The 14152-nt window shown below is 35.1% G+C and overlaps 1 protein-coding gene across 3 annotated transcripts in view; it reads left to right on the top strand.

Moving 5' to 3' along the window:
- The window catches only part of LOC121733862 (RNA/RNP complex-1-interacting phosphatase), a 62681-nt gene that overhangs the window by 12712 nt on the left and 35817 nt on the right, over positions 1-14152 (top strand). For all 3 annotated transcript variants that reach the window (XM_042124250.1, XM_042124251.1, XM_042124252.1), the window contains exons 3-4: positions 13363-13397; positions 13516-13603. In XM_042124250.1, the coding sequence (XP_041980184.1) occupies positions 13363-13397; positions 13516-13603 (123 nt within the window). The remainder of the gene's footprint in view (positions 1-13362; positions 13398-13515; positions 13604-14152) is intronic.

Here is a 14152-nt window from a genome sequence, read left to right on the forward strand (position 1 = left end):
GGTGCAGTAATTGTGATATCATGTACGTCACCGGTACGTAACCGTTTATTGATTGGTATCGTCGTTTGTCCGCTGTTCGCTTTGAATAAAATTCGAATTATAATTAATCACAGGGCCGCGTGGGAGAGCACTATGTACCTGTCGGCGATCTATCATATTTTGTGATAACGCCACTATATGATCGTATTGACTGCATGGCTCCAGCTTATGATTTTTTAATACAGCGAAACATTTTGTAAAGAGAGCATTACCATTAGTGCGTGGGTGCACTATTTGTATGCAGGGCATTGTGCACGGTGCATTTTATTTTTAATATGATATAAGGGGGCAAACGAGCAAACGGGTCACCTGATGGAAAGCTACTTCCGTCGCCCATGGACACTCGCAGCATCAGAAGAGCTGCAGGTGCGTTGCCGGCCTTTTTATAGGGAATAGGGAAATAGGGGAGGGTAGGGAAGGGAAGGGAAGGGAATAGGGTAGGGGATTGGGCCTCCGGTAAACTCACTCACTCGGCGAAACACAGCGCAAGCGCTGTTTCACGCCGGTTTTCTGTGAGGACGTGGTATTTCTCCGGTCGAGCCGGCCCATTCGTGCCGAAGCATGGCTCTCCCACGTACAATATTGATGATTATCCATTTAAGTTATCTTGTAAAGAAGTGATTACATTAAATTGAATTGCAAGGTATATTTGCTATCTTTATCGTGAACGATTATACAGAAGCAAATTAAATCTCTTCACTTATCTGATTGCTTTGTCGTTAAAACTTATTTTTTACAACATTTTATGCAAATGCAATGGCTCAGATAGTTATTTATATAAGTATTTCATTTCTGTTAACACTTTCTTTACGTGGGAGAGCCATGCTTCGGCACGAATGGGCTGGCTCGACCGGAGAAACACCACGGGCTCACAGAAAACCGTTGTAAAACAGCGCCTCTTTTACAACGGTTTTCTGTGAGCCCGTGGTGTTTCTCCGGTTTTCTAGCCTAACCTACCCTATTCCCTTCCCTACCCTCCTCTATTCTCTTCCCTCCCCGATTCCCTTCAGTACCTTGCCCTACCCTATTACCCTTTTCCGTCTTAAAAGTCCGGCAACGCACCTGCAGCTCTTCTGATGCTGCGAGTGTCCATGGGCGACGGAAGTTGCTTTCCATCAGGTGACCCGTTCGCTCGTTTGTAGTTATTTAAATTTAATAATATTTTATGAATCCAAACTACCGAATTTCCGGAAACTCGTTACCGTAGAATGCGACCATCAATATCTAATTGCACAAGTTCAAAATTTGCGAAGGCGATATAAATAGATGGCGCTACGAACTGCGAAGGCACCCCGGGGTATGGACGCCTGTCAATTGAATTTGTCTGCAAGCGTCGAGCTTTAATGGCGTACTAAACTACTTTAAGCACTATCATTGCTATTACCATAGCGTATCTATTGTGAGACACTAAAACTCATTCCACGTCTACTTTTATACGCCATAACGCGAGTTATAATATTCCCAGTTTGAAGGTTTACCGTTGAATATGCGTGTTTTGTTATCGTTGTTTTATTTTTATTATCTCTTTCATATGACTTTACTGGTTCATTTTAAATAGATCTAAATATTATTGTCTTTAGATTTGGTATAGCTATAATTTACTATGCACAAAAAATTGGTTTTTTGAGTCTCTAATTGTAACTAGAGATCGCCCAATAGTCGAAATTCGACCTTAAATTTAATTATAAGTTTCAATGCTAATTATTAATAGCATTGAAACTATTTTCGTAATAGAATATTTTCTATTACGAAAATATTGATTTGGCACCCCGATTAAAGCATTGACTATTTCAGATTTAATAAAAAAAACAACACTCTATTTTAATTTGACAAAAGACTTCAACCATAAATAAAAGAGTATTCGTAGTGTGCACATTGTAGTGTATAAGTGCACATAGTTAAATAAAGTAAAAATTTAAAAAAAGGCATACCTTATTTTAATTTTTACCTTATTTAAATTAATTGTTTTATAATTATATGCTTTTGTCATAAAAAGCATAATTTTAAAACAATGTTGGCTCGATGCACAGTGCACTCCTTCTCCATATAAACTGTAACTGTGCGCATGCACGTCCTACGTTTCCGCATTTTTCGTAAGAAGGGGTCCAAAGTTTTTTGCTCGCGTATTAATATTATATAGATGAAAGCTATTTAAATTCCAAATACATCCAATATGATCTTCATGGTATAGGATGAATTGTTTTTATTGCTCGTAAGCCCTAAATATAAAAATTTACTTAGTTTCTTTCTCCGTGCAAAATTGTTCGCCTCAATAAATTAAGCCGGAAAGAAAAATAGACGCGCGCTGAGTCTGATATTACAATATTTATCGCGTACAAAAAGAAGTATTCAATAGGCCGCACTAGTGAATTGATGACACACAATTATGTACGGATATACACGAGATATTTGCTGTGGTATCACAATCGGCTTTTTTCTTTCTCTCTCTCTGTTCCCACGTTTTAGCCGCTTAATCACGTCAGCTCTGCGCCGTCTATCGTGCCGTAATGTGTTTATTAAGCGTCGTTCTATTTAATTGCACACCATTTAACATACATTGTGCAGTGATCCCTTTTACGTCCGTGTTAGTATGGATATGATCTCCACCAATAATGACCTCTGTGAGCGATAATGGAGCGTTAATTGTGCTTAAAACGGTTAGCGAGTGTAACTGTACAACGGGGGCCGTTGTTTCCCCCGGTGTTATGAGAATTCAGTACATTTTCATCTATAGGCGTATCTATGTGTTTACATCTTGTCGTCTTCTGGTCGAGTTTCGCTCGTTGCATTTCGTCATCGCTTGGTATGTCACTCTCGATACGGGAATGTCATGGGAGCGGTGATCAGCACTGTCATAATAATAATTATCAATAACAGATACGATATGTTACTCGTTAACTTAGTTATACTAGGGCATGTTATTTAAAAATACTTTTTACTATAAACGAAAACGAATAATTGTATATTCAAATGTTATTTAAAAGTTCCTATTTATGCTGCAGAGACAAAATGACTCACTAACTTTTCGAAAGAATTTAGGGCAAAGATAATTGTGCTGTCTGAAAATTAAATTATCAAATTACTCTTGAGGCAAAATATTGCCTCACTTTCAATGATTTCTAAACAGATAATAAATATTGCGCTAATAGAAAAATGCCAGTGTAATTTATTGTGTGCATGCTGTGGCAGCATTACTAAATATGGCACACCTTATTAGTATTTAAATATAATAGGTAACAAATTAATAATCTTCTGTTCCCACGAATGCTGTTCTAACGCGCGGGTTACAGACGTTGAAATGAATTAAGTGGATAGATATTATTGATGACCAGTTGAGTCATGGTCTGAAACACTAATATCTTTCACTTCTATCAAATAAATCTCGTAATGGAATAACTGGTAAGCACTCGCATAACCATTCCGTCTTCTTTTTACCACATGTAAAGAAAATTAAAAGGAAATGTATGATAATAATATGATGCATATTATAAACTTTATTAAAATTAAAATCTCAACCAAGAGAAACATCGTCATCAGTCATAAAGCATAAGGAAAATGAAAAGTTGTAGCGTTTAACTGCGTTTATCCAGTGATTATGTCAACATGAATAACTTAATAGCTGAACATAAGTTCTGGCCCGTTTGATAAATACCCCCATGTCACAATTACCTTGTGATCTACGCCTTTCATTACCTCCTTAAGTAAGATATCATAGTGATTTAGGTCCCGGACCAAGTCATTATTTTATTGCATTCCCTATTAAATACGTTTTAATCATTTAATTAACGGAAGAGTCATGCCACACATTTTTCAAGTTAATGTCCTCCATGTCATATTTGTAATCAAACATTGTATCCCGCTTAGATTGTTATAATCTGTGTTTTTTTTTTCAAATGTTTCACTTTATACTTTAAATTTTTTTGTACATATTGGGATTCATCGCATTATTTCTTTATCATAATATGTAAAGATAGGATTGCGAATGGTAAGCTTACACCTTTATTTGCTTCAATTGAATCTAAAGACTTCGGGATGCAAAATGCCTTTAGTCATGATATTATAATGAATTGCTATCATAACTGCCATGCGTTGCTGTCTGCTGATTTTTATTTATATCCAAAAAAATATTTCATCTGTTAATATTCATAGACCGTCTTTAATAACGTCGTCAAATAATTTTAAATGGTACGTTACGTTTTTAAATTGATATTTGATAGTTTAATATTGTTGTTTTCATTTGGACATCGTTAATGTCGTCGAGTAGCTTAAGGCGATGCAAATGAATACGTAAATGTTAAATTTACTTTGATTTATGTGGTTTTGAAGTGGCAAAGATTTTAATAAAACGCACATCGGGTCACGAACTGTGTTTGGTGTTAACAAGCCTTATTAATTGACTTTTCTCTCGCCAGAAAATATTTAATATTTTAATCAAGCTTCGGTTGTGTTTAATATATTTTTAGGTTTTGTTTTAGCAGAATTTGCTTTGTACCTCTGTTAAGTATACATTTCTGCATATTTTTTTTATTATTTGGAAATTTCCTTTTTAAATTAGATTCTATTTTTTAATATCCTCTTCAATGCATAACATCAAACCTTTTATAATTTTACTGCTATTTAATAATCATTACAAGATTCATTACCACAAGAAAACATTCCTTATATTAAAAGTGTTAATTATTATGTGGATTGGATGATTAAGTCATGCGTGGATAATTGAGTGCTTCGTCGATTTATTACAGGACATGCATATTCATTATGCTAGGAACTAATCAAATCGTTTAGCGATCATTTGCCGCATACATAATATCCTCTGGTAAAATATTACTACAACGGTCCACGTAAAGGCATTATGATTTAAATTTTAAATAAAAGACGGAAGTGTTAAAAATTTGCATATGCAGCACAGCTGGGCCAGACTCGTGGTATGTGCCGATATTTGTATGACAATTACTAGTTCCTAGTATTGCTTCGCTTCGGTTTGGCTAGACTGTAGACAGCCATTACTTGTTTTATTCACCTGAAAAATCTGTACAATTTGCAGTAATCTTTATAACAATCGCTATAAATATGTCATGTAGAGTTGTTTCTTAACCGAGATTTACTTTTAAATATCATCGAGATCACTACTTTCTCTTAACATCATATTGGAATTCTGTTTTCTGAATAAAATTTTATGGTAGTTCTAATCGCATTATGCATTAGTTTAAACTTATCTTAATTGCCGTGTATATGATACAGCAGATATAGCTCGAGTCGAGCCGACTTATTAATCGTTCTCGCGAACGTTTTTGCTTCAATTCTTATCTCATAATTTAATTTACGGTTACACTTCTCTTTGATATTTTAATTGAGTATCCATAAATCAATATATATATCAATTAAAATATTTACTTCTTAATTTTCTTATAGTTGCAACAAAATTTATAGTTTTCGATTAATCTTGTCGCGTTGGTTTTCGTTCGATTGTTTTTTTTTACTATTAACCAATTTCCTTGACAAACTTTTACGTCTCTTACTTTTACATTTCCTTATTTTACTAGTCTAGCTGGTTTCTTATCTTCAGCTATTACTCTAACTGCAGCTATTTTCCTAATAAGGTTTCTTCTGGTACGTATTGCACCTGCAGGGAGCTGTGCAGTGTGCAGTAATTGAGAGGTGTGTCGCCCCGCCCCATAGTGTCGACTACACGTTTCACAACTTGCCATATGTTGATTTTATGCTATGCGGACGTGTTGCCAAGAAATTGCTTTTTAATATCAAATTATCCTTTGACGGCAGAAAACAATTCGCCAACATTGGTCTCCTACAATTTAATTTGATTACAATCTGTATGGAATATTGTTTATCGAGCTTTGATCATTCTAAAACATTAATCTAGTATTTGGTTAAAATTGAGTTACGCAATTGCATGCAAGTGTAGGGTAGAGTTTTTTCATTAAAAAAGCAAAAAATATGAGCCAATTAATTTTATAACCAGACTTATATATTAATTACTTCTAATTCGACATGTTAAATTCTATTAGGTTTTCTATTAAATATATGGGTTAATACCGATAGGAATGTGCTTTTAATTAACTTGATGTGTTAGATTCATTAGCACCTAATTTTATAATTTCTTTATGATTTGGTTTCTACTATATTCGTATTTGAAAACTTGCGTTTTAGTTATCTCATTAGTTTAATTTAAAATAAGCATAAAATAAACTATATTCATTTCTTTCTTTAATTCTTTAATTTGACAAACATTTTCTCTTTATAGTTTCGGACCAGGTGCTTCCTTCCCTTTTTTTTTATGAGGTCTTCACCTATGAGTATGAGAATATTAATTTTCATATCGATATGTAATACTAGCGACCCGCCCCGGCTTCGCACGGGTATAAAATATATAGCCTATGTCACTCACTGAAAAAAATATTAAAATCTATTCAGTAGTTTTGAAATAACAGCATTTCTCCACTATTTTTTTTTTTTTTTATACTATTATACTTTTAATCCTTCCTCTTTAATCACTCTATCTATTAAAGAAAACCGCATCAAAATCCGTTGCGTATTTCTAAAGATTAGAGGGAACATAGGGACATAGGGGAAAATAAAGCGACTTTGTTTTATATTATGTAAGTGATACGTATTATACCTCTTGTACCTCTTGTACCTCTATAATGTAGTATTGCGCATTATAATTGTTCGGCGGCGCCGGAGTCTTCTCTCACGAATTTCGCTTCGTGGCGCCTACGCGTGGGCGGCCTATCATTCGCCGCCATCGCATGTCTTCTAACACTTGACTGCAACTACATGTGACCTATATCGGTCGGTATAAGGCGCAAAGTTGAATGCACGAGATGATAAAACTTTTCTCCAGACCTAACAACCTCCTTTGTTGGCTAGAGCGGCTAATTAGTCAGGCTGTTTAGTACTATACACGCCGCAGGCTAGCATTACGCGGTACGATATGGAACCATTTGATTTGTTGAGTTATGCTCACTATTTGTGGTGGCATTAACTCAATAGATTAAGCCCCAATTTCACCAACGTCTGTTAGTGTTAACAGCTTGTTAAAATGTCATGTCTTCTCTTTCATTCATAAGAAAAACGAAAGATGTAACGTGATACTAATTCGAGCGTTAACTTTAACAGTCGTTGGTGAAATTGGGGCTTAGTCGTATAATTAATTTTGTTGCATTTTTGTAATTTTGTTGCATTTTTGTTGTAAATGAAAAGTAATCTTTTGATATTTACGTATGTAATTTAAAAGCAAGTTGATAGTATTCACACACGTAGTGACACACATTGCCGGAGTTATCGTAGGAGATATTCCTTTTTTATGAGCATTACATGAATTTATATCTCGCGTACGGGGCGCCATCAATACGCCTACAAGGACATTATATTTTTAATATTATATTGAATGTCTCGTGGAGGCATTGTATTTCAAAAGTCGTGGCCAGATTCATCTTTCCGAGCATATTCATATAAATATTTTCATATTTACCGTAGCTATTAAATCTTGTCTGATGGTTTTGAGTACAGTCTCATTGACAAGGATATAAATAACAAAAATTACATGAAATATATCGCCCATGCTAGAGTTATCCTGCTTATCGTTTAAAGTTATTGTAAGTAACTGAAAATTTATTATTGCAATCTTATTCACAATTTCTTTTTTTTTGTATAATATAACTTATTTCAATATATTTTGACTAATATCTTATTTAATGCATAGTTATCGCGAGAAGTAAATTACCCACACCATCCGTCTTCATTCTTAACTTCATTAACATTTATTGCATTCTGTATCATTTGGTTACAAAGTAATAAGTTATCATTTACAACCTCTCGATTCACAGCCGTATTACCGGTGTATTCATTTGTACGTAAATGTAATGAACACGTTGGAGTATCGATCTGGTATTACCGAGCATTATCAGCTCCTGATTTGTCGCGATAAGGTGATTTATCTTCAATAAATTTATCGCTCAATCAACGTCGACGCTTACAGCCTTTCTGGTTCGCGCCGCTTGATTGGATTTCTTCATAATTACATCTTTTGACACGTACGCGCTAAGTTTCGTCCGCGAAGCCCGGCATGGGATCGTGGGAGCACCGTATAATCAGTTTCGTGATTGTCTTGTTTTAATTCCCCGGGTTAGTCCTGCTCGAAAAGTCGGTGTGATTAAAATAAGGCCGTAATCGCACTGTTGCTTAAATGTTAATTGATGTACGCATATGTTCAATCTGAGAGTTTTCTGGAGCCGTGTATTTTAAAATTAGTTTGTAAAATTGGAGTCATTTATATAGAGACTAATACATTTAATAGGTTTAAAAAATAGACTCATATTTTTGTACATACCCAGGGGTCTTAAATGATAAAAGTCCGATAACTATGTTCTGATTGCTGATTATGGTAGATGTCTATAATTTTTTTGTGTTCTTTTACCCATATAGCAATTGAATAAAAGGATTTTTAAGCTCATGTTAAAATGCAATGACAAAGGTGTGATACAAAATAAAAAATAAAAGCTTTTAAAATATATTTATACATGTTCATTGTTCATGTGTGTTCTACTTTACATTTACAATAAACGAATGCGTCGAGAAATTCTCATACAATTACATGTATGATGTGATGAAAGGCTCGCACTCACAGGCAGGTCTTGTATGACTATAATTTGTGTCCGAATCTGTCGTATTTACATGATTAAACTTTTAAATTTCGAATCTTTTTTTTTCGAAAACAGTTTAGTGTTTTAAACGGTTGTTATTAAGATTTAAGAGATGTAATACGAATTGTGTAGGATGAATAATTTATTCTCAAGCATTCAGATAATGAATTTTAAGAAAATGCCTCTACATTTAATGTGACGTAAATTAAAGATTTTATAAGGAGAAAGACAAGGATTTTTATCAACGTAGAGATGGTGTTACCAACATTACTACGACTGGCATAGAGATACGAACATATTATCTATAACGTGTCAAAGCTATTTATTTCAAAGGGTCCAAACGCGACCTTTAAACTAATAGTCCTATGGAATATCACACCGAGTCCAAACATTCGACGGTGGTCGCAATTAGAAACTATAAATGACTTCGTCATCCGATCTCGATTTCTATTAATCGCCTAAAATGAAAACGTATTTTCGATTCTTTATGTGATGTATCGTTACGGTTGACGTATAGATATCGATATTCTTATCTCGTCATTATTTTAATGCGTTCTATTGAGATCGTTAAGTTTTGTAACCGTAGTACCGGAATGTTCCAGATTTCTGATGAGAGCTTCAACAGTTTTTAGAATTCGTATGTTATGTTCAATTATTCGTATCCATACTAATATTATAAATGCGAAAGTGTGTCTGTCTGTCTGTCTGTCTGTTACCTCTTTACGCCCAAACAGCTGAACCGATTTTGCTGAAATTTGGCATGGAGATACTTTGAGTCCCGGGAAAGGACATAGCATACTTTTTATCCCGGAAAAATGTACGGTGCCCAAGCGATAAACGAATCTTGGTGTCATCTTGTAATATATAATTATGCTTTATATTCTAAAAGTTATTGAGTACCATTTTCATGATCTGGAACTTGTTAGGGATCAATAGCAATATTATCCTCAATTACCTCGAATTTGGGAGATGCATCGTAATTTTGTAGTGCTCATACCATTACCCGTATAATAACCATTGATTCTGTATTAGTAAAATATGATTTAAGGGCTTAGTAGTTGACAAAGCCCGCATAGTATGCGAGCCACATATCAATTACTCCGACAGGATTACGAAGTCATCCATACATTGTGTTAACTTTTATGTCTTAGTTATAATGAGCGGTTGAAAGCGGATGATTTGAACGCACTCCTTTATTTGTTACAATGATATTCTATTGTGCGTTTATTGAATTAATTGGTGTAATAAATTTCTTATCCAATTATAGGGCTGTTGTTGGTATGTCGATCGGTTACGTGTTAACATTTATCAATAGGTGGACTTAGTAACTAGTTTTTCTAAATGTAAAGAAGGCGGTAGTTGGAACGAAGTTCCTTATTGCGCGTTCGGCGTAAATCTGAAGGCTAGACAGAACGATATTTGACCGTGATTTGACCTCGACTCTTTTTTATTAGTACCTGCATGTTAGGGGCAGAGGGCGTTGATTAGTATGTCAGGAATACATACTAATCAACGCCCTCTGCCCCTAACTAAATGGCGTTTTTTTAATATAAACAGCGACACGTTGTTAGTATTCCTGGGCGTCAATAGATGGCGTTTTTTTTTAATAATTCTTTTGAGTGTATATTATACAGGTTTTTTGAACATAAGGAATAACTTCGTTCCATTCGGATGTCCCTTGGCACCTCCCAAGTTTTTTTGTCGTTCCAGGGGTATTGTCATAGGCGGTATTTTAGTACCTCTATGTTTTTCTGTTTAGACGCAGGCCGTAGCGTTTATTATACAGGGGAATCATACACACTCTAAACTCTAAAGTATTATCACTTAGTTTTGTTATAGCCTGTATATATTCACGATTCCCAACCCCAAATGCCAAAAAGCATTTCTTGTGTAAGAAGGTTGTAATTTGTCCTTTCGAGTCCTAAGTGCATCCAAATTAGGGCTGTTTTACCAGCTGACAGTGATGAAGGTATATTTAAATAGGCTCCACCTTTTTACCGTTCGGTCGATAGGTGTCAACGCTAAGGAGGAATGTAAGAACAATAAAGTTGATCCATTACAAGACGACGAAACTGTATCACGAACAATGGGAGTGTGTCCTCTGTCAGTTGCCATCGTTACCATTCGGATAAATCACAGAATAGAATGCTGCAGGGACGCACAACCTTTTGGTTCAGAAAAAAAATAAATAATGAAATTAAAGAAATACGTGATTAAATCGTTGCAGACGATTCAGATCATTCAGACAGATTCAGACAGATCCTAAATCGTTGTTACGATTTAGGATCTGGAATTAGAAGCAAATAATACAATTAATTCATCAAGCCCCATACGCTCACCGGTGAACGAGACACAATAGAATATCTATCGTGTCTCGTTTTCCCACGATAGGTCTATATTCTATAATAATAATAGACAATACTAAATACAGCAGAAATAATAGCCTATTCAGCGGTATTTTTTAGGATTAGTTAAGTTCTTTCATACATATACCTGACATAGTCTTCAATGAAAAACTTAGCTTGTCAAAGTGATCTGTTTTGTAGCGCTCTCAAATGTTGTTTATCCCTGAACTACGGCGTCAACACAAAGCGGTGATAGCACGAAATAGTTTGAACTACTTTTATTTATTTACAATGAAGACTAATGAATAATAGTGCAGGTGTCTACTAAAGGTAGATAAGCAAAATGTACTTTAAACGAACTTGATAAGCTAAAAATAGTAGATGTTAGAAGTAAGACAATAAACATAACTAACACCCTTTAACTAATAAAATATCAATGATATACGGTTATGGTTAAACAATGTTCTCTCCTAATCTGATGTGTTAGAAAAGTAGCTGCAACAAAAGCAATAAATATATACTAGGCGTTCCGCGCGGCTTCGGCCGCGTAAATTATATATTTCATAGACCAATTAGTCCACGAAAAATAGCCTATGCTCCTTCACGTGGTCTACTTCTTAACTGTGTCAAATAACAGAAAAATTGCTCCAGTAGTTCGTGAGATAAGTCATAAGCCGTTTCAAATAATTTCCCCCGTTTTTCCACATTTTCCTCTATGTTTTCGCTCCTAATAGTCTGAGCGTAATAAAATATAGCCTATAGCCTTCCTCGATAAATGAGCTATCTAACACTGAAATAATTTTTCAAAATCGGACCAGTAGTTCCTGAGATTAGCGTGTTCAAACAAACAAACAAACAAACTCTTCCAAACTCTTCTTATAATATTAGTATAGATAGATTCATCAAATTTGAAGAAGCGAATGATTCATCAAATTTGAAGAAGCAAATGCTTTAAATTTTAAAACAATGTGATGCTAGAACTGCACGTAGATTACATTATGATATGATAGACTTTCATCTGCGATCAGTAATATGATATTACGCCATAAATTCAATTTGGCACTGACAAGACTTGTCTGATACAATTGAAACTTTATACGTCCGACACTGTTGACTCACCATTTCTATTTCATGCATCGCTCCAAGAAAGACTTATTATAGAATATATATTTTAACTGTTTTAGTTTAAAATAACATAACAATTTAAGAAGTCTTCATATTAAGCATGCCAAAATTTCGGTTACCAGCAACGTTCGTACTGAATTAACCTCAAGAAAAGGATCTTGTTTAAGCAAATAGGGTTAATTGAATTGAAAGATATTAACCAAAACGTTCGGAAGCAATTCGGCAAACATTTTTTCAGTGGAGTCGTCCGCAAAACATAAATTAATTGAATTTCGAATTGCCTCTCGGTGATCATCAAAAGAAGACTCTACCGATTAATGTGAGCTTTCTCGTGTCAATATTTTGTTAAAAGCGAACATAAAAAGTTAATCAAACTTTAAATTAATCACCAATAAGTATTATTTATGGGCGATTCGCGGTATTTTAGGCTTTTATTTATAACGGCCACCGGCAGGTTCCGATTGAAAATTAACCCCTTGCTGACGGTCCAAATTGTTCGCCGCAATCTCCTCGATCTTGTCAACACGTGATAAAATATGGCCGCCCTAACCTGGTATTACGTCGGGATGCCTGTCATTTTATTGATATTTTTGAGCAAAATCGAATTTTTTTAACCGCTCGCCCGGGGTGCCATGGGTTTTGGCGATTTATGAGCACCGTTTTTCGAAGATTACAGTGATTTTGAATTATAACCGCCACCTTTTTAGTGTTAGGCCTGGAATTCGGCCCCCTAGTCAAAATGCATTCGCTAGTTTCGATATCGAAGTTAGATGTCAAAAATGTATGGGATTTGACGAATCTCTAGTCCCGTGGCTCTTAAGATTTGTCATACTTAGCGATGCGTTATGTCAAATAATACTTTTTTGACAGCTAGCTTCACTATCGAAACTGGCGAATGCATTTTAACTAAGGCACTCTGTTCCGAGAATCTTTAGTTCGTTTGGGTGTCGATAGGGAATAGGTGATTGGTTTTCGGATGTCCCGTGTTGGAGTGGTCAGGTGGGCCAAGCGGTCGTTGACCCCGGTGAGGTAGGGCTGGCCGATGATTGATCAGGTCCCTTATCAGTGCACTGTCGCCTACGTGCGGCGTTTTCAAAGAACAATTATTGTCTATGACCACGGGCTTGTGTTAATAGTGTTCAAATTGTCTTTGTACTATTTTATTATACCCAATTTTTGTTTTGTTGCAGAGCATTCAAACGAATAATCCTGAAATAAAAGAGATGTACGTATCTATTTTTTAAATTGATCTATCTACCTTTAGTATATCACCTTTAGTACATTTATTAATAATTCCAATGCGGATTTCAAATCAGTTGTAATGTTATTTTATCTTTTTTCAGATGGGACGTGAAAACGCTTCTACAGACATTACCCAACCTAGGATTGGTCATAGACCTAACAAATACAAAACGATATTATGATCCACAAGTAAGAAAACTAATACTATTTACACCACAGACATAGATCAAGATCTATGTCTGTGATTTACACGTAATATATTTAAGAATTTTTAAATTTTAACCCATAAATTTTCAACCTTTTCCAAACGAACAATCTTGTAGAACTCTTAGTACATATTATGTAGTAATGTTCCAAAAACTTTTCCGTTAAAAACTACCTGAGGTTTTCCTTTGTTGACGTCCTTTTCAAGACATATTATATTATGTGTTAGGATTTTTAAACGCGTCAATGTTTTTGTGTGTAACATCTAATAATGCAAAGTAGTAAAACGTGGTGTTGTGGACGTTAGTTACCGAGATAGCGCCTGTGGGACTCACGTCTTGTACGGGGAAGCAATAAAATTATGCTCACTTTTACGATTGAAAGTCACATTTTCCGCTACGATGCTTTGTTCGCGTTCGCGCCTGATTGCCTCGTATTCATCTCGCGCATAATTCGATCGTAAAAATATTCCCGAAGACACCACAAATGTTTGCGTGTGGCCTAATTAATACATTTCGAGTATTAGAAAATGTA

This window comes from Aricia agestis, chromosome 14 (genome assembly GCF_905147365.1).
Source record: "Aricia agestis chromosome 14, ilAriAges1.1, whole genome shotgun sequence".
NCBI lineage: Eukaryota > Metazoa > Arthropoda > Insecta > Lepidoptera > Lycaenidae > Aricia > Aricia agestis.